The sequence below is a fragment of the Carassius auratus genome, unplaced genomic scaffold (assembly GCF_003368295.1).
Source record: "Carassius auratus strain Wakin unplaced genomic scaffold, ASM336829v1 scaf_tig00045664, whole genome shotgun sequence".
Taxonomy (NCBI): domain Eukaryota; kingdom Metazoa; phylum Chordata; class Actinopteri; order Cypriniformes; family Cyprinidae; genus Carassius; species Carassius auratus.
In genome coordinates this window covers 10,484-34,352 of record NW_020526921.1, presented here as the reverse complement: position 1 = coordinate 34,352, position 23,869 = coordinate 10,484, and the positions used below count along the sequence as shown (strand labels likewise).

General features: G+C 35.8%; 1 protein-coding gene across 1 annotated transcript; it reads right to left on the bottom strand.

Annotated features, from left to right (window-relative positions):
- Positions 1 to 4,319: 4,319 nt before the first annotated feature.
- On the bottom strand, positions 4,320 to 23,808 carry LOC113088015 (ankyrin repeat and BTB/POZ domain-containing protein BTBD11-B-like). Its single transcript, XM_026255679.1, has 16 exons — positions 23,670 to 23,808; positions 15,174 to 15,378; positions 12,797 to 12,949; positions 12,348 to 12,513; positions 11,087 to 11,176; positions 9,815 to 9,916; positions 9,446 to 9,539; positions 9,200 to 9,335; positions 8,869 to 9,089; positions 7,900 to 8,078; positions 6,787 to 6,892; positions 5,869 to 5,971; positions 5,594 to 5,675; positions 5,373 to 5,441; positions 4,641 to 4,754; positions 4,320 to 4,529 (listed from the first exon to the last, which is right to left on the bottom strand). The coding sequence occupies exons 2-16, from the start codon at positions 15,356 to 15,358 to the stop codon at positions 4,320 to 4,322; spliced, it is 2,010 nt and encodes a 669-aa protein (XP_026111464.1). The 5' UTR covers positions 15,359 to 15,378; positions 23,670 to 23,808.
- Between the last annotated feature and the right edge of the window lie 61 nt (positions 23,809 to 23,869).

Here is a 23,869-nt window from a genome sequence, read left to right as displayed (position 1 = left end):
GTTAATACATTTTTGAGTTTTCGAAAGCAGTATCTTATGCTCATCAGTGCTTGTTTTCAAAAGTAAGAAATATTATGAAATATAAATGTAATTTATTGTTAGGATGGCAAAGCTTAATTTTCAGAAGCTTTTCCTTCGGTCTTCAGTGTAACATGATCCTACAGAAATCATTCCAACATTCAATTTTTTTTTAAATATTAAAACTGTACAACTCTTATAACAATCTTTATAACAATAATAAATGTCAAAAATCAGCATATTAGAACGATTTCTGGTGAATCACTGGAGTAATGACTGCTGTAAATAACAGCTTTGCATCACAGGAATAAATTATATATAAATATATATATATATAATATAATAAGAAATTGTAATAACATCTCACAATATTACTGTATTTAGTGTGCTTGTTATCAAATAAATGAAGCTCTAAGAGCATAAGAGACTTACCATATAAACTATATATATATATATATATATATATAAACTCAATTATCCCCATTTTTTTTACTGGTTTAGACTGGTGGTGTGTGTGTCAACAAACAAGACACAAGACACACACAGTTCTCGTTGCATAACAATTCAAACTAAACTGTGCAGTCCTGCACTTCGCCTCTTGACTCCTCCCACTTGGGCCTCCGTTTTACTAGGGTGGAAAAAACAAACTAGAGATTCGGGACATCCCACAGGGCTTCTGAAGTTTGCAACCAGTGGGTTAATAAACGGGGTCTTTAATCCCTAGCACATTTCAGAAGATTCAATTATTTTATCATACACATCTTTGAAGCAATTGAATCCCAATCTATTTTAACATCACAATCACAAATGCCCATATTTTGGCTTATATGTATAAAACAGATAAACAGGAGGAGAGCGAGCGTATGTGTAAAATGCTCACGGCTGTATTCGTTCACATCAATGCTACTGTTCAAAAGTGTCCTTGAAAGTCAGTATCCATGGATACCTTTTAAACAGCCCCCTTCCACTGGCTGGCCACCATGGCACACTTCACTGCCCTCTGATATTCTCTACACAAAGATCACACGCTCATGTGGACACGTACACACATACTTGAGGCATGCCCAAGCCACAGAAAACCCTGGCAGAAGCATTATTGATTCACTATAATAGCTTTCAAACTAATTTAGGGGTTCATGAGGCAAATAGAAGTCCTAAAGTTTGTGAGCTGTAGCAAAGAGAAACTTACATTTTCATTTTTATTTTCACTAGGGATGCACGATATTGGATTTTGGCCGATATTCGATATGCCGATATTTTCAAAATAATTTTGGCCGATGCCGATACCGATATCGATATATATACAAATATATACTGATATATTTAAACTTTAATTTTACTGAAGAGAAATCCATGTATCTCTTCTGTACTGATTCTACCATAAATTTATTATTTTACAAATGTAGACAGACATTCACATCTGAAAAACAGGTCAATTATTTCACTTGGAGAATATCGGTTTGGCTCATCGGCAGAAATATTCATATCGGCCGATACCGATAATGGTAATTTTAAGCTTTTATCGGCCGATACCGATATTGTGCCGATATTATCGTGCATCCCTAATTTTCACCTAAAACACAATGCAAATCTCTTTACAGGGTCTTGATGGCAAAGCACATACATAATACCAGTGCTCCTTTATTATGAGTGTCAAACAGCTAAAATAGTATAATATATATATATATAGTTTGTTTGCTATTTAGATATATTTTTGAATATTCTATTTGAGGTCTTTGACACGTGGTGTAAACAGAGGTAAATTTGCTCTTATAAATAATTTCGAATCTAGGGTTTTGGATAGCCTAAACTAAAATCTTGGATTCACAGGTCACCACTTCATTAGCCTGCAAACATTGTGTCATAAACCCACTGGGTCCAGATCCTTCACAATGGGCAACTACTTCCCACATAAAAGGACAATGGTTCTCTTGTTTCTTTCCTTTCTTTTCACTTTTCTGACTCCTATATCCCATGGATTTTCATTGCATCTTTTCATGCTTCCCTCCTCCCCTGCCCCACTCCCTCATTCACATCTGTTGTGCCTGTAAACATTTGCTGAGATTAAGTCTTCTTTAACACGGTATAAACAACTTGAGGGCTGAGTAACTCCAAAGTTACAAAACAAGATTTCTCAGAAAGCAAAAGAAATCTCAGAGCTGCTGAATCAGCTGACAGCATTACAATTCAGAAATTGGAGCATTAAAATGATTAAGCTCAGTGGTTCTCGGGTCTTTAGGTCACAGGTCTGTTCTGGTCGTGGACAGCAGAGGGGAAATATAAAATGCAAATAATAAAATACAACCAGCCATATAGTCAAGTAAAGTAACAAAATAACTGTCACCCCCTCCCGTATACGGGACGCCCACATTTACTTCACTAAATCTTTATCTAATCATGACAAACTATATATCGTTGGAAAGGTCTAGGACTCCTAAATATATATTTTATTTTTTTAATTTTATCTTATATTTTTATTTTAATGATCATATCTTTGATTTTATATACAGTACAGACCATAAGTTTGGACACACCTTCTCATTCAAAGAGTTTTCTTTATTTTCATGACTATGACAATTGTAGATTCACACTGAAGGCATCAAAACTATGAACTAACACATGTAGAATTATACTGTATATTGAATTATATACATAACAAAAAAGTGTGAAACAACTGAAAATATGTCATAATCTAGGTTCTTCAAAGTAGTCACCTTTTGCTTTGATTACTGCTTTGCACACTCTTGGCATTCTCTTGATGAGCTTCAAGAGGTAGTCACCTGAAATGGTCTTCCAACAGTCTTGAAGGAGTTCCCCGAGAGATGCTTAGCACTTGTTGGCCCTTTTGCCTTCTGTCTGCGGTCCAGCTCACCCCTAAACCATCTGGATTGGGTTCAGGTCCGGTGCCTGTGGAGGCCAGGTCATCTGGCGCAGCACCCCATCACTCTCCTTCTTGGTCAAATAGCCCTTGATGCCTTCAGTGTGACTCAACAATTTTCATAGTCATGAAAATAAAGAAAACTCTTTGAATGAGAAGGTGTGTCCAAACCTTTAATCTGTACTGTATATAATAGGACTATGCAATTTTAATGTTTACATTTTATTAATTGCCTAAAACATTCAATATTCATTTAGAAACGAAAATTCAAAATCTTTCCATTCAGGCTATTTTATGGACACACAAAAATTTGGTTCGGGTCGCCACTTGATGTCTGTAAACGTACTGTAAAATCTGGGTTCTGTTACAGAAGTAAACAAAAAAGATGGACTTCCAGATTATTATTATAATTATTATTTTTTTAAATCCCAGACTATGAAAAATGACTAGAAACATGAGTAATTTGTAGTAATCTTTATAAAGAACACCGATTTAGCACTTTCAGAACATATTCCAGGCACATTCTGAATCAGTCGATTAAGTCAGGGGTTTCACAGCTACAATTATGCAACTCCAATCTGATAATAGTTACTTTTTCCTGACAAAACAGACCCCCTGCACACACACAGAAGAGTGTAAAGTCAATGCAAGACAGCAACAAAACCCAAGCATGAAAATACTTACATGCTCATCTACATTTACAACAGTTTACAATACTTCAAGAACACTTCTATAATACATTATTGTGAGTTCTTGATGGAAGTCTTAAGATCATGACATCTTATATACATCTACTTACAGCTAGAGATCAAACGACTCCATATGAGAGATTTCCATCAGGTATTTACACTGGCAGCCACACATATGGTAACTGATAAAAAGAGCAACATCTGTACAACTGTGAAGCATCATCCCAATGCTCGAAAATACAAATCTAGGAAGCATATTTAGTAACATCTATAATCAGTGCTGACAATAATGGAGTTGTTTTCTATTTAAGAAGTCTAACTCCTTTTACCCCTAAGCCATGACTTAGCAAAAATAAAGCATGACCTGCTTGCCACTGTTTCTGGGTCACAACACATTTGCTGCTGTATATCTTCATACTGGTTCAAAATGAGTTACTGGATTTGCAATATTCCAAGGTTAGTAGAGGTATTGCATCTAACAAAACCATTACCTGTCACATGTGTTATTCAACTTGGAGACAAAATGTAAAATGGCATTGTTTCCTTCATGGCTGTAACCTAAAGCACAGATCAAGTCTGTTGAGAAGAGATCACCACAGTCCTAGATGGAGAACTACGAGTGCATTGCTACTACCACTGCCAGTGATGAACAAATTTACACTGCACTGCTAGAGTCCTGAAGGAAGTGCACGTGTTGGGATCTCAGCATGCTTTGATGAGGTCTAGAGGCAGTTTTAGACGATGGATCCCTTCGAGGAGGACAGATGAATGGAGCGAATGCGTGTGGCCAGCGTCTTCTCGAGATCATGCAACACGTCAGGGCAGCAGTTATCCACCGGGGGGTTATAGAGCAACTGTTTAAATGGCTCAAGCTCTATGAGAACTGCCATGTTCTTTAGAAAGTAGCCCTCGATGTAGGACGACAGCTCAGGTGCCTCCAGGAACTAAGAGAGAAGGAGAGGAAAGAATATACTGAGAATGTACAAAATGTTTTATATGCATTGGAATGCAATCTGAGAACATGTTAGATTGCTTCATAAATAGACTGCTGTTACTTTAGCATGGTTATAGATCTCCACACAAGTTTCGGTGTTGATGTTCTTGGCACAGATGATCTCACAGTGTCTCTGTAAAGCCTCCAGCTGGAAGAACTTAGATGCAGAGAGAAGCTGGAAGAGAGCAGAGCAGAGAGACGTTGAGACCAAAAGAAATAAAACTCAAATACGCCTAATATTGTATATAAGATTCATAGGTAAATGTCAATTCAAAAAAAAAAAAAAAAAACATTATTTGTGTAGTTAGTTTATTTTTAGTGCTTTATTTAAATGCCGAAAATACTTTCAATCAGCAAGAATGCATTAATTTGATACAAATTGAGAGTAAGTAATGACATTTATAATGTAACAATATTTATATTTCAAATAAATCTTTTGAACTTTTTCTTCATCAAAGAATCCAGCTCATCTGTTTTCAACACTGATAATAATAAGAAATATTTATTGAACATCAAATCAGCATGTCAGAATGATTACTAAATAATTGAGTGAGTAATGGTTGCTGAAAATTCAGCTTTGCCAACACAGGAATAAACAGCATTTTAGATTGTATTAAAAAAGAAAACAGTTATTTTAAATTGTAATAATATTTCCCAATATTGCAGTTTTGTCTGTATTTTTTATCAAATAAATAGCTGTGCATTTCAACCCCTTTCCACTGTGAAATGCCTGAAATATAACTATGCTAGACTGGGATTACATAAAGACTCCAAATGAGTTATTAGTACTTACATCCATAACCTCAGTGTTTCTGATGTGAAGTGAATCCGTTCCACCAAAGTACAGATATTGCATCACCAGCTGTGTGAAAAAAGCAAAATATAATGTTTCATGCATCAGTCAGACACACAACAGACCACAATATAAAAATGATGAGGCTCCTTTCCCTCTCAATAAAATAGCAAGATACACTCGCCTCTTCTCAGAGCATTAGTGGAGCAGTCAGACTTTACCTGAAATACATTGTATTTGACATGGCTGATTTCAATACAGGTGTTCTCAGCAGCTGGTCTGTTTGCCAGAAGTGATTTAAACCTTGGTATAAGAAGGAAAAGTTAAAACAGTAATACTACCCCATATACAGTAACAATAAATGAAAATATGCTGTTATCGGGCCTCATATCTGTGTTATTAATATGGTATTGTAATTACAACAATAGCACACAAGGCACACTGCCACTGCGTTTAATAGTGTTTATTTTTAGTTGGATGCTATGCATCAACTGACTTGTTGGAGGCAGTGAAGAGCAAAACTTTGTGAGCGTGGAATGGCTGTCCCTCCACCAGGAAGGTCACATCTGACATCTCCTTGTTGTTTAGAAAATGAGGATCTGACATAAACATATCACAGATACATTTCATTTATAAAGAATGGGGAATGTCGGTTATCCTCAGATTACTTACATGTATAATGCATGATCTGCTACAACAAATATATATATATATATATATATATATATATATATATATATATATATATATATATATATATATATATATATATATTATACATACTGTTATAGCAGATCATGCATTATACATGTAAGCCCTCTGAGGATAACCGATAGAAACAGACTGAAATGTAAGCCTTTGTTCACTGAAAATCTGTAAAGCATCACAAGATCTATTAAAATTCATGAAATTCATGTAACTAATAATTTATGTAACTTATGACCTTGAAGTTAGAAAGCTCCAGTCCTTGTTTTAATTGCAGAATGTGCTTCACTTATTTTAGCTTTATTTAGATGAACAAAATTTTTTCTTAATTGTTTTACCTAACCATAACAGCACTGAACAAAATTATTCTAAAGATGGAATTTAATTAGAATTTTAAAGATGTATTTAATTAATTCAAACAAACTGTACTTAACTGAAGTAAACTGTTCAGAATTTTGAGTTCTGCAAAAGGAATCATTCATACGTTTTGGAATGAGGGTGATTGAATAATTTTTGATCTCTTCAACCTGTATTTAAAATATTTTTTAATGTTTATATATATATATATTTTTAATGACATTTTACATTTCATTAACAAAAAGAGTGCTCAGTTTAATTCAAAATGTCAATTAGTGTTGGTCATGACCAGCTTGCATTTGTTTGTATTTTACAGAGAGCACGGCACAACTTGATATCTCGTTCTACATACCCAGTCTTGATGTCTGTTTCCTCTTGATCTCTGTAAGTTTGGGGATCGGATACGGCCCGTAGCACTGAGTAAATATCATGGCCAGCTGCTGACTAATTACTTCATTCTGCAAACCATGAGAAAGTAACAGGTAACCTCTCATCAAGCCCCATTACAAAGCAAAACATTTTGACTTGCCTTGGGGGTGTTATAGCACCTGTGTTTCAGTGTGTGTGAAGGTTATGTGTATGTGTGAGCTTGCATAGCAAAACTGCACCATCTATTCTTGAGACGTCCAAATGCATGGTGTTTTTTGGGATCAGTGTTACGGGATGATAGGAGTATTCTAAGTTCAGGAAGATTCTTAAATCCCTGTCAGATTGCTCCCTCTGCAGTTTGAACGATCAGCTTCTCTGAAAGATTGTTAGAGGTTCCTCATCAACTTGACATTTCTCTCGCCCGGCCTGCCTCTGCCTCTACAATTCACCTGCTGTCAGCACAGCACAGCTATTTCCTCTCTCTCCCGCTCTCTCTGGCGTTCTTTCTCTTGGTCTCTCTCTCTCTTTGTACTAACAAGCAGACACATTATTTTTGAAGGTTGAGCAGGGAGTGGAAACTGTCAGTGATTTCTGCAGGGCTCAGAGTAAGGTTCCTTGACTTCACCAAAGATCAACCTTGACAAACACGCTCACACATACACCTACTATATACTATATGAAACCCATGTTTTTCTTTACTTCCTGTACTGTCTGATCTGCTACAGGGGGAGGAGGTATGGATGTGTGAAGCAGATGTAATGGTCAGTGTCTAAGGATTCTTTCTAGCACCCTAGGTTTCAAAGCAAAGCTCACTATTACATAATGCTGTGGGAGGACATCAACAGAATGCCCAATTCAAATTATGTGAGTTTCTGCCTCCACTTCCTGTTCTAAAGTAGCAATGTGTTCCCCAGGGTTCTGGATTCCAAAGGATTCGGAGAGAAGTAACCCATGGAAGTGTTCTAGAAATTATCCGACGGGTATGATCATGTTTCTCAGGCAAGCTACTAGCAAGACCAAGATCAGAGGTTTGATTCCCAGAGAAAGCGTATTGGTGTCAATTGTGCATGTGAGTTAAGCATGTGTTTTTATTCACCTTGCTGGCACGCAGGATCTGGAACATGAGTGGGAGTCCATGTGTTATGAGTTCCTCTGTGTACTCCTCCTCTTCTATAGAGCTGAACTCTTTCAGCAGACCCTGGATCAGCGGCCGCCGGTGCTGCAGGAAACACGTTCGCAGTGACTCCAGCCAGGTGTGCAGCGTCCAGGGCACCCCTGATATACACAAAAACACATGACAATCACCGTTTTATTTTTATACATGGAGATATGTTATGTGATCAGTAGCCTAGAGTCGCCTTTGAGATTTTCATCTGAATACACTACTGTTTTTTTTAAATAATATTTATGCTTACCAAGGCTGCATTTATTCAATCAAAAATACAGTAAAACAGAAATATTGTAAAATATTATTACAATTTAAGGAACTGTTTTGTATTTTAATATATTTTAAAATTGAATTTATTTCAATAAAGATGGCAAAGCTGAATTTTCAGCAGCCAATAATCTAGTCTTTAGTGTCACATGATCCTTTAGAAATCATTCTGATATGCTTATTAAAATGCTGTGATCCTTAACATTTTTGTGGACGCTTTGATAAGTTTTTCAGGACTTGATGAATAAAAGTTAAAAAACAGCATTTATGATGAACAGGAAATTCATTTGGAACATAAATTTATTATTAATTTTATAATAATATTTTATACTTTAAATATATAATATTTTATATATTATAAATGTTTTACTGTCACTTTTGGTCAATTTAATGCACCCTCACTTAATAAAAATATCCATTTCTGAAAAAAAGTTCCATGCAAATTTCTGTTTAATTGTATGTCATGTCAAAATTGTCCAAACACAGCACATCTCTATTCAACAAGCCATTCAATACATTAAGCTATACTTCAATTAAGCATTAAGCACTGTATTAATTCTAAACTTGATGTAATGCTAATTCATTGTGATGCCATTATTTGATTATTATAGATACAGTATCAGCACTGACCTAAACTTCTGATGTCCAATGTGATGTCGACATAGCTGTGTTCAGAGCTGTGATACATCGCCTCTCTCAGAGCTTTGAGTTTGGCCTTCCCTGTGCGGGTTGCTTCCATCTTTAGAGAATTTCTCTCTTCCATCGTTGATCCCTCAGCCAAGATCTCCTGTAGAGACAGAATATCTGCCTTCCCCTTTTCAGACTGCGACAGAAGCTTGCAGAACACGTTCCTGCAGCACGAGGATGAGGATGATTTTGCAGGTTTATTAATAAATTACAAGACTGTGTGGGTGCATGTATTTGATTTATGCATGTGTGTGTGTGTGTGTTTGTGTGTTACCTGTGTCCATGCGCTGCGGCCAGACTGTAGGAGTTCATGTCCCCGTGTGGTGCGGTGGAAATGCCGTTGCGGTACATGGTCCCAACCATGGGGTCCGCTCCTCTTTCCAAAAGCAAACTGACCAGCTCAAAGTTCCCTACAGCACACAAACTGCTGAGTCCTCTCTTGTGGTCTCGCTGGCTTATAATTAAGGAATTCGAGAAGGAAGTGGCACTGTTATCCGGTCTGCAGTGTGAGCTTTCTTACCTGCAGCGGCAGCTAACTGCAAAGGCGTCTCAGTGTAGTTCTCCATCCCGTCCTGCAGAGAGCCCTCCACATTAGCTCCAGCGTCCAGAAGCAACTGAGATAAAAGGAAGGAGAGAGAGGAGATTTCGATTTCCATAATGGAGAACTCCAGCTGTAGTGAATAAGCTAATGAAAGCAATTCCTGCTAAGATTCATTCGAGGAATTAGAGACAATGACAGTGAAATAAGCAAACACATAATGAATCATAATGGCTGAATGAATCATGCAGACAAGGCTTTCAGGAGAAAACTGATGCATAGTCTTATGCATACTCAGTTGTTTGGCTTGAAATCTTGGCGAAAGGTCGGGCGGGAGAGAGAGGTCACTACCTGCACCACGGGGATGTGCTGGTGGAGTACAGCGAAGGTGAGAGGCGTGGCCTGCCGGGTCTCTGGAAAGACTGAGGGGTACTTTTGCACTGTGTTTGGCACCTATGGGAGGTACAGGGGACAGAGTAGGGCACATAAGAGAGAGAGATCGAGACCTTTAAACACCTGTCCTGGGAAAAGCACAGAGACGCTGTGCTCATCTTGGGGTCAAAAGAAATTAATACTTTTATTCACTATACATTAAATTTATCAAAAGTGACAGTAAAAACATTTATAAAAGATTACAAAAGATTTCTATTTTAAATAAATGACAACTTTCTATGCGTCAAATAATCCGGAAAATGTTTATCACGGTTTCGAAAAAAAAAAATTAAGCAGCACAACTATTTTCTACATTGATAATAATAGGAAATGTTAATAACAAGAGCCTACTGATAAGCACTTATTACTTCCAATTCATTAGTTACAAAAACTAATTACAGTAGCTCTTTAATTCAAAATATAGCTAAAATGATTATGCTGATAATATATTTTGTGTGTATTAGTGTTAATAAATTATTTAAATAAAGTATTTTTATTTCAATTTGTTAAAACTATAACCAATTTTTTTGTATTTGGCAAACTGAAGGTTAACATAATAACTGCTGGGGGTTTAACCGGCAACCTTCAATAATTTTTTTTTTTATTAAATTAATTTAAAATTATCGAAAATGGACACCATTATATATTCAGTACATTTCTTTTTTATTTCCATTTCTTCTCAAATTTATTTCTACAGTACATATTGTAAAGATAAAAATTGAAGGTTAACCCAATAATTTGCCTTATCTTCAGGCTTTGTGAGAGAGAAAAACAGCACCTGATTCATAGCAAACGTCGATGACCTTTTCACATTTTTATGACACATAGCTGTAAACAATTTGATTTCCCTGCTACAAGTGACTGAAACCTAAAACTTGTGCTGATATCTCTGAGACGTGTTTAATCAAGCTGGAAATCGTGATGAATAGTGAGCGTGTGAATTAGTGAGAAATCTGTCTTTGCTAGCTTCTAGGGCCCAGTTTGGCAGAACAACACCTAGTGACAGTGACTTCCAATAAAACAGCTGAAATCTACCCAGACAAGTCCCTCATGGGCATGAAAAGCAGTCTGAGTTTTCTCCTGTCATACCACAACACAGAAAACACAAACACTACACTTGAAACTACATGACATGGTGAATGGGAGTACAGAATGTGTATATAAGAATACAGCAGAGATGTAGTCACAAACCTCACTGTTGATGTCGGCTCCTGCATCTAGCAGCATCTGAACCATGGCTTCGTCACCACGGACACATGCGTACATCAGAGGGGTCATGCCCTGGCAAACACAACAGACCAGTCACATTGAGCATACGCCAGACATATCTTCTGATTGTGGACACGGGGGAATACAACTTCACAATATGCAGCATCTCATTTAAATACATTGCTCTATTTTATATGGACAAAATTTAAGCACTGAAAGTCTTTTTGTGTTGATAGGAACCTATCTCCTGGAAAACCATAAAATTACTCAAATCAAGAGATGGAAAATCAGATAAGTTAATTAGCTAGGAAACAAAGGTAATGGCAAATGTTTCCACTCCCTGAGGTCGATAACGGAGCAAAGTAATCAGAGATGGAAAGTGCACGGGTGTGTTTCTGATTAATATTCTCAACTGCTAAACACTGTGAATCTTGAGGGAAACCTGCCGTGTAAATCTGTTTCCTTCTGGGCTTTAATAAATGGAAAATATAGCAATGTATGCAAGCATTTACCATCTGCAACCTATCAACCTACGCATTTATCTTCATTTAGTTGCTTGGTCTCTAGAAATTTGCACCTGGAGTTGCACCTGAATTTATACTGGGACCTCATAAAAAGAAACCTCTTCTAGGGGCTGAACCTGCAACTTTAAGTTTCCAAGACCAGGCCAGAACCCTCACAAAATAATTCACAGAAGTTTTCTAACATGTAACATGTAAACTTAAGTTGCATTTACATTCAAAATTTGATTTAAATCTTCAAGACAATTATAGTAATTTAATTTAGATAAACTGAGGCTATTTTATTCTATTCAAAGCACAAGTTTTTAAAAAAGAAAACAACTCAAAAATGTAATTAATCTCAGTAAAAGTACACATCATATATGCTAAATATTTGCTAAATGTTTGCAAAGATCTATATAATATCAGAGTTAACATTTCCTGCACCATGTAAATGTTTTTTAAGGTTTTTTCAAATGTTTACTTTTAGCCAATTGTTCAATTTCATCCTTGCTAAATAAAATTAAATAATAAAATTAAAAAAAAATTCTTACTGACCCCAAACTTCTAAACGGAAGTATATATTTCAGGAATGGGGTTCATATGCTAAGAAATCTAAATATTTGTAACTGATTAGCATTAAAAATATGATGAAACCCCTACATTCCCATACTGTTAAATACAAAAATAAGTTTTCTTTTTGTGTGCATGAACGTGTCTGTTTATCCAACAATCTTTCTAACCTGTTCACTCATACTGTTGATTCCACCGGGGCCTAGTAAGTTGATGGCCTGGTTGACGAGGTCAGTGCGGCCGCAGTTAAGCATGCGGAAGCCGAGGTCCTGCAGGAACTTGGCCTCGGTCGAGGGAGCATCCAGCTTACGTGACACACAGAAACAGTCATCTGTCCTGCGGCACACATACAAAAACATCTCTGTAATGTCTTAATCCTCTGCAAAAAAAAAAGCTCAAATCATAAATTCGAAGTAAAACACTCATCTATGGGCCAACCTTTTATTACAACACTTGGCCTAATAGCAATAAAACAGCAGTTATGGTGCGAGGCATGCCTTATGTTGGGTCGACTGAGCTTGTTTTCTCTGTACAGACTGTTTATGAGCCATTCTCATTTCAGTCATGATGGGTGGCAATATCTGGAAGCTGGATGTTAATTTAATGGCAGCACGCTTACTTCAGCTGGCGGGGTTCACAATCCACCCCAGGCAGCAGGAGTCTGGCTGCCTGCCGAACATCATCGCTATCCACTGAAAAGCTGCGGCGGTGCTCCGCGTGTGCCAAAGCTACTCTGATCCACTCCATCAGAGGAGGCAGAACGAGAAATGGCCTGCAGGTGGAGACAAAATGATTATGGAATTTAACAAATGCATATTAGGTATCTTTACTAATATTATTAGCAGTGGTGTATAAAGTACCTAAAAGCCATACTTAAGTAAAGTACAGATATCTTACCAGAAAATTACCTTGGTAGAAGTTGAAATCACTGCTTAGAATATTATTTGAGTAAAAGTCTTAAAGCATATGATATTTATTGTACTTAAGTATGAAAAGTATTTTTTAAATCTTAAACATACTTAGTATTGAAAGTAAAAGTAAATGCAAGATGGAAAAGAAGCAAATAAATATATATAAAAATGTTCATACACAGCCTGAATAGTAAGGTTGTGTTCATTTTTAACTTTTTTTTAACCCTTCCATTTTGTATTTTTGGGGTAAGAATAAGAAGTACTTCATCCGGTACTTAGTGTCTTTTATTCCAACATAAGAAAACATTTCTGGAATCTGCATCTGACATAGCATTTAGATGTATTTACACAGTTTATGTATCTCAGAGTGGACATGGATGCATTTAAACAGACATAAAACGTTAAATACTGATATTTTAAATAATTTATAACATGAAAGATATAGTCGAAATGTTAAAACCGCCAGTAGGGGACAGCAAGTGACTGTCAGTGCCATTGAGATTTAACTGATTCATTCAAATGGTTGATTCATTCAGAAATGAAGCATTTGACTGTGTTAATGAGTGAATCATTGAATCGTTTATTCAACCGGTTTGTTCAAAAAGCTGATTCATTCAGTAAGTAAACACCATTTGCTGAGAGAAGTGCTGTGATCTTTGTGTGAAACTATTTTTTTTGGCAAAATTGAGCAAAAACAAGCAATATTATGTCTAAATGTAAGTCACTTAATTGCTTTACTGAACTTTTATAAATTTGTTATTAAATGAACTCATGCTGATATCTGCAGAAAAACGGTACTCTTTTTGTGATATAGATTAAGTTAACAATATTAAATTATAGAAATATAAAAAGCATAGAAGCATTTTTGCCATCTACAATTTAGAATGCCTGGAATTTTGAGGTTTAATAGACTAACAAATCAATGTAAGTGCACTCTATGTGTGATTTAGTGATATATCCTACTTGATAATGTCAGATGGCAAATCATTACAACAACCCTGACCATATTATTGCAGACGATGCTGACACACACCCCGGCTGTGTTCGAAATGGCATACTTGCTTACTGCTTATTGTTTACAGCCCAGTACACAGTGAATACTGCCTACTATTTTTTAAAGAAAAGTGTGTGAAACAGTATACGATTAACGACAAAACATTAATTCAGCACTGCTGCAGAGGTTGTTACCTCTCAAATAAATGTACTAACCATTCATACAAAGTCTTGTTAATTAAGGATTCATACTAGTAAACAATGCTATATTGCTCAATTTAATTCATTTCATAATTAATGGACTTTACATACTGAGCAGAACTAATAATAATTGTGTAAATAGTAGTTAGGTGGTAGAGATTTATATTTCAGTACTGTAGTGCATTATAAAACAGTATGCAGTAACATAATGTGTTTAAATTATCAGACTTAAAAATATTATTTAATGAATGCAACTTTACTTGGACAAAAACCTCACTATACCTATACTGCTAACCACCTGATAACACTGTATTATTCACTCATGCGTTAGAAGATTAAACATTACATGGAGCACATTGCATTCTGTGAAACAGTATCCCATGCAGTGTCTTCAGATGCATACATCAAATTTCAGCAAATGTAGCAGGTAATCTGGGCATTCCATGCATACAGAACATACACGCAGCATACTGCAATATAGCAGGAGCTGTGTGGTAGTATGCCATTCCGAACAAAGCTTCTGTACTGATTTCAGTGTACTTGAGTTATATTTAGCAGATTCTGGTAAATACTGTATAGTAGGTCATCCGGGTATTTGATGCATACAGAAAATGTGTACGCTATGCTCAGCATACGTACTGGATACTGCAGAAATAGTGAGAGTAGTATGATAGTAGTATGACGAACGCAGCAGCCGACTCCACTTGCAGTCTGTTGCACTGTATTTCGCATTTACACTCTGCATTTCATCATATTACAGTGTCAAGCTGAATAAACGACTACTTGGCTTAAGGTAAGTACTTTGAGGGACTGCATCAATCAGAAAGCTCCCTAGCAAAAATGCCCAGCCACTTTGTAATGCATGCAGTAAGTACAGTGTGAGGTCCTCACCTCTCGGTCTGTAAGGTGACTTTGGATGGCTCTACGTTGGGGTTCTCCCACTCCATCTGAGGGCAGTGCATGAAGTAGCAGAGCGTATATAAAGCCTCGGGTTCCCAGTGGATCAGGCTGCACTTCTGAGGGAGCGGAGTGCCGTTGCTGTGGTTCTTTATGCTCAGAGGCTGGAGGTGATGCATGGCTCTGGACACTAAATCACCTGTCAGGGCACAAGAGACCTATGGTTAGCTGAATGATGTAAATGGTGAAGGACAGTACTGTCGTTGCATTGAAGTTAGAGCATAAAAAATTAGCATCTCTGTCAATCTTTCTCTGCCAGTCAGCTGTTTGTAGGTCCTCGGCAGCACGTTTGTCAGTAATGAAATTCTCAGCCTGTCCATCGACCTGAATATTACACAAAACTATTATGTAATTTTGCCATAGTTCACCTGTCATGACTCCTTAAGGACAAATTTTTGATCACTCCAAATGACCTGGTATATCGTTTGAATTTACAAAATCAATAGGTGCCTATTTGCATTTATGCAATTTGAAAAAAGTCTCTTATTCTCACCAAGACTGCATTTATTTAGTCTAAAACAGAGTAAAAACTGTAATATTGTGAAATATTATAACAATAATAAACTGTGTTCTATTTTTTTATATGTTTAAATATATAATAAATATACATCTCTGTGATGGCAAAGATACATTTTCTGAAATATGCTGATTTGGTGCTCAATTACTACACAGCAACTGATTTAATATCAGCTCAGCTCAGCAAAAAATAATAATTATATATATATATATAATTATATATATATAAAATATACAAGTTCACAATTTCTAAGCTGAGTCTTACTAGCAATTAAGCAATGCAATGTAGCCTGAGAATACGTATTTACATTAAACAAGTTCAAAATTTAGCAAATAAATCCACCATTAAATGTTTATAAAATATATATATATTCACCAGTATACTATGGCTTTTTTTTTTTTTTTTTTATAAATATGTGCACGTTTGCATGAGATGTTTTGTAAAGAGCATACAATCTGATGGATCGTGTTGAACACCAAAGATGAAAAATGTCACAGAACAAGGTCAGACAAAGCTCTGCATTCATTACACAGAACATTAAACACTCTTTCTCTCACTCTAATGACTACTGCCTTTCATATGAGAAACTTTCGGGTCATCTAACAGTCCCATTTTGTCCATGAGACCTAATTCTTCTGAATATGTTCAAGTCAATAAAACACTCTGAAAGGAACGCTGAGAAACAGTCTCATCTATTACTCTGCAACTTAAATGACTGCAGCACTCGCACTTGTTCTCTCTAGAACATTTCACATCTCTGTTACTCCAATGAATTAACAAGGTGCGAGATGAGCATTTATTTAAAGAAATAAACAACTTGTTTAACTGTTGTAATTCCTCTGCCAAGGCTGCAGATTTAAAGAAATAGCCAAACCGAACTCTTGTCTATTTTACAAGGTGACGATTTCATATGAATTTGCACGAAAAAAATTTTTTTTAAGAAAAAGCATGAAGGTTCGCCTCTAACCTGTCACCGGGACATGAGTAAAAAAATAAATAATAATAATTATGAATGAGATTGTACATATTCAAATTAATTATCCACCGATTCCCTGAAACACAAAATAAATATGAAATGCGACACTGTGTTAGAAAAGCTTATCTAAAAATGAAAAGCCTGCCATTATTTACTTATCCTCATGATGTTTCAATCCTCCATGGAAGATAAGAGAAGGTATTCTGAACTGTTTTTTATTTAATTTAATTTTTTTTCCCACTAAATTAAAGTAAAGACAGTCCAATGTTTTATTTGATCCCATTGACTTCCATGGTACGGACAAAAACAGTTGACTTCTTCTGGATTTGGAACAACTTGAGCATGAGTAAATAATGAAAAAATAAACCAAGAATGCCGGCATTGTAAAGCAAGAATACTGATGAGTTGGAGCGGAAGCTATGTGAACTGTCTGACAGTGGAGGCCAAAGATATGCACTATAATTACACACAATAATTATAGGATTATGTGGAATACATTATCAGCAGCCGAGGCAGTTACATACACAAAACAATAAAGCGCAAGAATACACCTGTCAGCAGAGAAACACACAGCTTTAGCAGTCGGAAGTGGTGGCAGGAGGCTCTCGAGACGAGGAAAGATGCTGGAAGCCACCAGGGCACTTCTGTGACCAACCCTCATCTCTTATTCATGATAGTGTGTGACATTTCCTCAAGTCAGAGGGGCAGCAGAGGAACTGACTGAGAGATATGCTCAAGACTAACCAGCTAAACAAACACAGCAACGGCGAAAGGTCTTCGTCTATTAGTCATGACTGTAAACCTCATTACCAAGAGAGCCAATCATCTACAAGTACTGTAGGCTATTCATATAAATAAGCATGGCCATGTAAGATAACAACACAGCAGAAGATTTTATTTTTGCTTAATCGTCTTGGGTCAAATATGATACTCTTATCCATAACAGCAGAGAAGGTGCCCTTCATCACCAGACTGAAAACGAGACGTTGGGAATGGAGGATTCAGAATGGTGTTTTAGTTTGAAAACTAAGCAGAATCGATTGGTTGTCCTCCCTGAACCAAGATATAAATTATAGAGGAAAGGCCACGAGAGAGGTTTACGTAACAGAACAGATTTTTTGTCTTTTTCAACTGTCAGACTGGGATTAGTCGGATTAACTGTACTTGTTTTATTTAAAATGTCTGAAAAATCATGGGTACATCAACATCAAAGCTGTTTTTCCCAAAATAAACAGAAAGGCACATATATATATATATATATATATATATATATATATATATATATATATATATATATATATATATATATATATATATACATACATACATACATACATATATATATATATATATATATATATATATATACATATATATATATATATATATATATATATATATATACACACACAGACACACACATATATATATATATACACACACACACACACACACACACACACATATATATATATATATATATATATATATATATATATACACGTGTGGGTGTGTTTGTATAAAATCATTTTTTATTATTAATTTTATAAAATATTACATTTAATCATTAAATAGTTCATTGAAATCATGATCAAAATCAAAACATAAGCTAAGCACACAATTAAGCTCATTTCCTATTACTGTAATGCAAATAAATTCATATTCTCATTAGTTTAATGTGAAAAAAACAATGATATATTAACTAAATATACAGTATCTACTTTAAATATATGTAATAAAACAACACTTAAATGGTACTAAAATGTGTAATATGTACTGTTAATAATCTAAAATAATAAACACCATTAAAATAGTAATAAAATAATAACATTAATGATGACAATAATCATAAGATGTTTTGACATTGGAGCACATTTTGTGTCCATGTATGTGTGTATATTTTATAATGTTAATAATATTTTAGATATTAGGACCACTTGAGTTTTGTATTCTTTTAGATATATTCCATATTTGAAGTACTGTACCTGTAGAAACTGTATATTTACCTTTTTATGATTTTAACCCACAGTTTTCTCTTATTCTTCTGTTAAAAAGACTTGGTCTAGGTCTCATCACACCTACTGTACATAATGAGGTTCTTTTCCAGAAATGCCAAAGAAATGTATATCTCAGCAGCCATCAAGGTTACAACTACAGTTTCTGTGACAGAAAACTCACTGCTCGCCAGAATTGCTTTATATCCTGTAAGAAATATGTAGATAAACAATTAAGAACCAGTCATTGGGCACCAGCGGTGCTCCAGAGCAATGAAGCAATGAAATGTAATGAGCGTTTTATGGAGCAAGAGGGAATAAATGCATTAGCAGAGCTATGGGAGGAAACAGGAACTTTTAGGAAAACACGGGGAAATTTTTTTATGGGCAGCATGGAAACACTCTGATGGCAATCCAGCCATGAAGGTCTTTGATTGGTGTCTGGCCAACCAAAAAAAGAAAGGAAAAAACTCCTGACTGTTGTGCAGGTTTCATTCAGACAGATCCTAATGTAAGCCACTTAAACAGCTATTTATTTTGCATAAAAGGTCAAGTCTCCTTTAGGGCTGTTTTTAGAATTGGTGCAGACAAATGCGAAAATGACTATCAACAAATGTTCGTTTCATAATCAGCTGTTAATGGCTAAGTAACTGCTATAGCCCAAGGTTAAGTTTTTGCACGCACACACATACATGCTGAAAGCAGTGAATTGGTCTTATAGATCAAACAAACCATTACACGTACAAAAAAGTAGTACGTAGGAAAAAGCCCATAAAGTGCATAAGCACTTAGCTTTTCTGGACTTTATTTGTCCCTTAGTTAATGGCTTTTATTATTGTACATAATAGAAACAAAATTTAAAAATCCACCACTTATCTTTTCTGTACAGAAAGCAATAGCTACTCAATCTACATTACTGTTAAATTGACCCCAGAAAGAGTCAGAAAATGCATTCTTCAATGCAAATCTGGAGAGGGGATTATTAAGGAACAAGATCTGCTTACTCAAGGACACAATGGAATTTTAAGAGACAAGAATGAGACAAAAAAAAGGCTTCTAAGGCATCGACCTTTTGACCCTTTAGTGCTCTTCAGGGAGAGATGTCTTCTTGTTAACTTGCTCATGAGTGACATAAAAAAACTGTGTGCTGTAATAAGAAATTTAATCTATCGCCATGAAGTCCTGTTACGGAATTTTATGAGTGTAATTATATTATAGTACAATGTAATTTGTAGATTTCAGGCCTCCCTCTGGATGTAGACGATCGTGGCAAGCATACAAAAGGTCATACTTCAGATGCACAGTGATTTGCTGAGAGGCAATGACTTTGAGAGTCGAAATGCCTTCCATTCCAATTTAGTAGCATACAGCTTTGAATTCGTAATAACCCAGATTCTACTGCAAAAGCCTATAAACATTGTACTCGAACACTGTTATAAATATACATTACGTAATACACTAGCAGTCAAAAACATGGAATTAGGATTTTTGTTTTTAAAAAAGATAAAGTCTCTTATGCTCACCAAGAATTTATCTGATGAATTATAATTTAACAGAACTGTTATAACCAAGATATATACAAAAGTTCAGGGTAGAAAAAAAAACAATAATAATACTTTTATTCAATAAGGACTAAAAGTGAGAGTAAAGATAATTCAAATGTTGTAAAAGATTTCTGTTTCAAATAAATGCTCTTTTGAACTTTCTATTAATCAAAGAAACCTGATCATGGTTTTCACAAAAATATTAAGCAGATTTTTTTTTTATTCCGCTTTGCTATCAAAGATGATAGCAAAAGTCAAGATGAAAAAATCAGCAACTCAAAAAAACTAATTTCTATCATTAAAAGCTGTATAATTAAATCTACATTTTGCAAATTCAGTCATATCTTAAAATAAACTCTGCCCTTTGAGTAAGCGTGTTCTGTTCTTTGACTGTCCAAAAGCAGAAAGAGTCTCTGTGACAGTTCTTGTTCCAGCTCAGCAGAATACATTTGTACACAAAACCCAGCTGAACCAGTCATCTGTTCATGCTAGCTTTCAGGTAGCTAAACTGATTGCAACCAGCGGTAGGGCATTCAGTGACAGTGAGTTCGTCAAGAAATGTACTGTATGAATGCTGTTGCGGAGGAGGTGTGCCCTGATAAAAAAAAATGTCTTAAATATATATATCGAGGGGGCTTATAGAACGCATGAATAAAGAAATGGGGGAAAGAGGCCTAACCCCACCGTTACAAGACCACTGCCTGATCCACCAGCAAGTACTCTTTCTGAAGTGGGAAACAGTCATGAAGGTGGTGGTGTCATGCACAAACTTCATCAAAGCAAATGGACTTAAGCACTGGTAGTTCCAAGCCTTTCTTGCCAAGCTAGAATCTGCTCAGAGAAATGTGCTTTACTACACTGGTGTCCTAAGAGTTTTGAGGCGTCTTTATGAGCTGCTACCCAAAATCAACTACTTTTTTCTGACAAAGGGCAAAACTGTCCCACAACTGACCAAAGCAGAATGGAAATGGGACCTCGTCTTTTTAACAGATGTGACAGAAATGTTGAACGGCCTCAGCTTTCAGCTCCAAGGCAAGGGGAGACTTATATATGTGACATGTATTCTTGCATAAAAGCATTTGAGGTGAAACTACAGTAGCACTGCTTGTGGGACAAGTGCAAAAGCAAGACTTCATTCATCTCCATTACCCAAAGACTCTCAGCTAAGAAACCACTGGCTCCATTCCCAGCTGAAAAGGCTGTGAAAGCACTGGAAATGCTGAAGGCGGAGTTTGACGTGCGATTCCGTGAGCTACATGTCCAAGCTAAAGAAATCTACCTTTTCCGAAACCCCTTTGCTGCCGAAATTGATGAAGCCCTGCCTTATTAGCAGTTTGAGTTGGGTGAATTACAGAACTGTGATTTCCTGAAAGAATGCTCAAGAGTCTCATTGAATTCTAAGCTGCCCTCCCTAACTACATACCCAAACATCAAAAGGTAATGAAGATGTTCACACTTTTTAGTAGCATGTATATCTGTGAGCAAACCTTTTCATGCATGGAACTGATGAAAACTCCAACGAGATCAAGACTCACTGATGAACACTGGCATCAGTCTTTGAGACTGCATGGCTGTGACAGGAATGGAACCTGAAATTGGACTTCTCACATGGCAGAAGCAAGTGAACAGTTCACACTAAATAATATGCATAAGTAAGTAAATGTTTTATGAAAAAAGTCATAATGATAGTTACGATGCTCTTTTAATAGGCTATATGTCTCTTGCAATGTAATACTTTGTCTGTAAGGTGCATGACAAAATAATAAACTATTCTAGCATTAAAAAGCATAATAAATACATTTCAAATCATAATAAAATCTCCACATTAATACTAGTAGTCACTCCGGGCCATGTAATTTTCTATTACAAACTGACCCAGCCCCACATTAAAGAAAGGGAAAATGATGTGGCCCTTGCAGAAAAAGTTTAGGGACCCTTGCTATAAAGTTTGAAGAGCACAGAAAATTCTGAAGGAATAAACAACAGCATTTCTCACATTCAGGCTTCCTACGAGAAGTTTTCCATTTATTTCTCAGATATTAAACAGGGATTGCTTATTTGTTGTATTTGATGTGAATATTGTGCTTGTTGTTGCTGAGTTCATATAAGGCAGGTGATGTGGCTTCAAAGATTTCTCTTTCTGTTCTGCAGCGCATTTAGTATTCCATTTAAAATCGATGTTCTCAAGAACAGATCAAGCTTTCTGCTGTAAAATATATTGAATTACACGACCAATCTCTTAAGTAAAAGAGATTTACATCTAATTAGATTTGCATTTCCTTGCTCGAAAGGCAGCAAAAGAATAGTGTTAAAGTTGTAGGCAAGACTAAATTTTAGGCTTTGATTCTGTGTAAATTAAAATGCTGTCATTGTCATGACATTCAGCATGCATCATGTTTTCCGATGGCTGCACATCACACGTCGCTGTGCAGTTAAATAAAAACTACTATAACTGGATAAATATGTGCAAGGGAGACAACAATATGCAAGAATATGCGACAATATGCAATCAAAATGTATTATGCAACTAAATCCAATAATGCAGTGTATATGTATTACAGTTTCTGAACATTTTAAATATATTTGTAAACAAACATAAAATAAATCTACATATAGATATATAAAAATATAATATTCAATAATATTCTAAAATACACATAATATATACATAAAAAACACACACAAACAAAATTAGAAATTAAATTGCCTATTTCCTGAATTATTTTACATATTTGTTGTTTATTATTACTTATTAATCATTAATTATACAATACAATATGCATTAATTATTATAAATATTGTTAAACCAGATTGAGATGAACATGTGATAAACTGTATGCTGTCTAACTTTAAGCTCTGATGAACAGCTGAGTTACTGATAACACTAAGCATTTTAAAAACCAATATATGAGAAGCAGTGCATTCAATTCATGGGGAAATCAAATACATTGTATGGCACTTATACGAGATTGGATTGTGCTGTATGGGATGTTGAGAGCTAAAGGCCTGCTTGAGGTGAGAGAGAGAGACCTGAATCCTAAGCAGATGGATCCTACAAGAAAACACATACCACTCCGGTGTAAAATGACTGCAACCTGGGGCTAATACTCACTTGCATTGAAATGTATATCTTTAAACAGTCCGCACAATCATGCAGCTGTTCCTGAGTACTCAGTAAAATGTGCTCTACATGCAAATCAAACCCTGTAAATGCTGTAAATCACCCGACAGAACAACTACTGAGTAAAATGCTTAAAACAGGTGGCTTTGCATACACGCAAACACAAACATGTACTGAACCAAAGAACGATGGTGGCTTCTGCTTTTCTGAACTAGGAATTATTGGTAAAGTAAAGAAAATATTTAATTTGAGTTAATAATAGATGTTTGGTTACTCACTGAGCTCAGAGATGCTCCCCACGCGTGTGGCCAGCAGAGACTGCTCAATAGTACGCTGCTCGGACTCAGTGTAGGCGTCTCCAGCTTTACTCGAGCGCTGCTGGTTCCTGTGCAGGCTCAAACTGTCCGGCAAACTGAGGATTCCTGCCAAAGGAATTAAACAAAAAGAAAACATTATGTACAGCAAGAAAAAAAAAAGC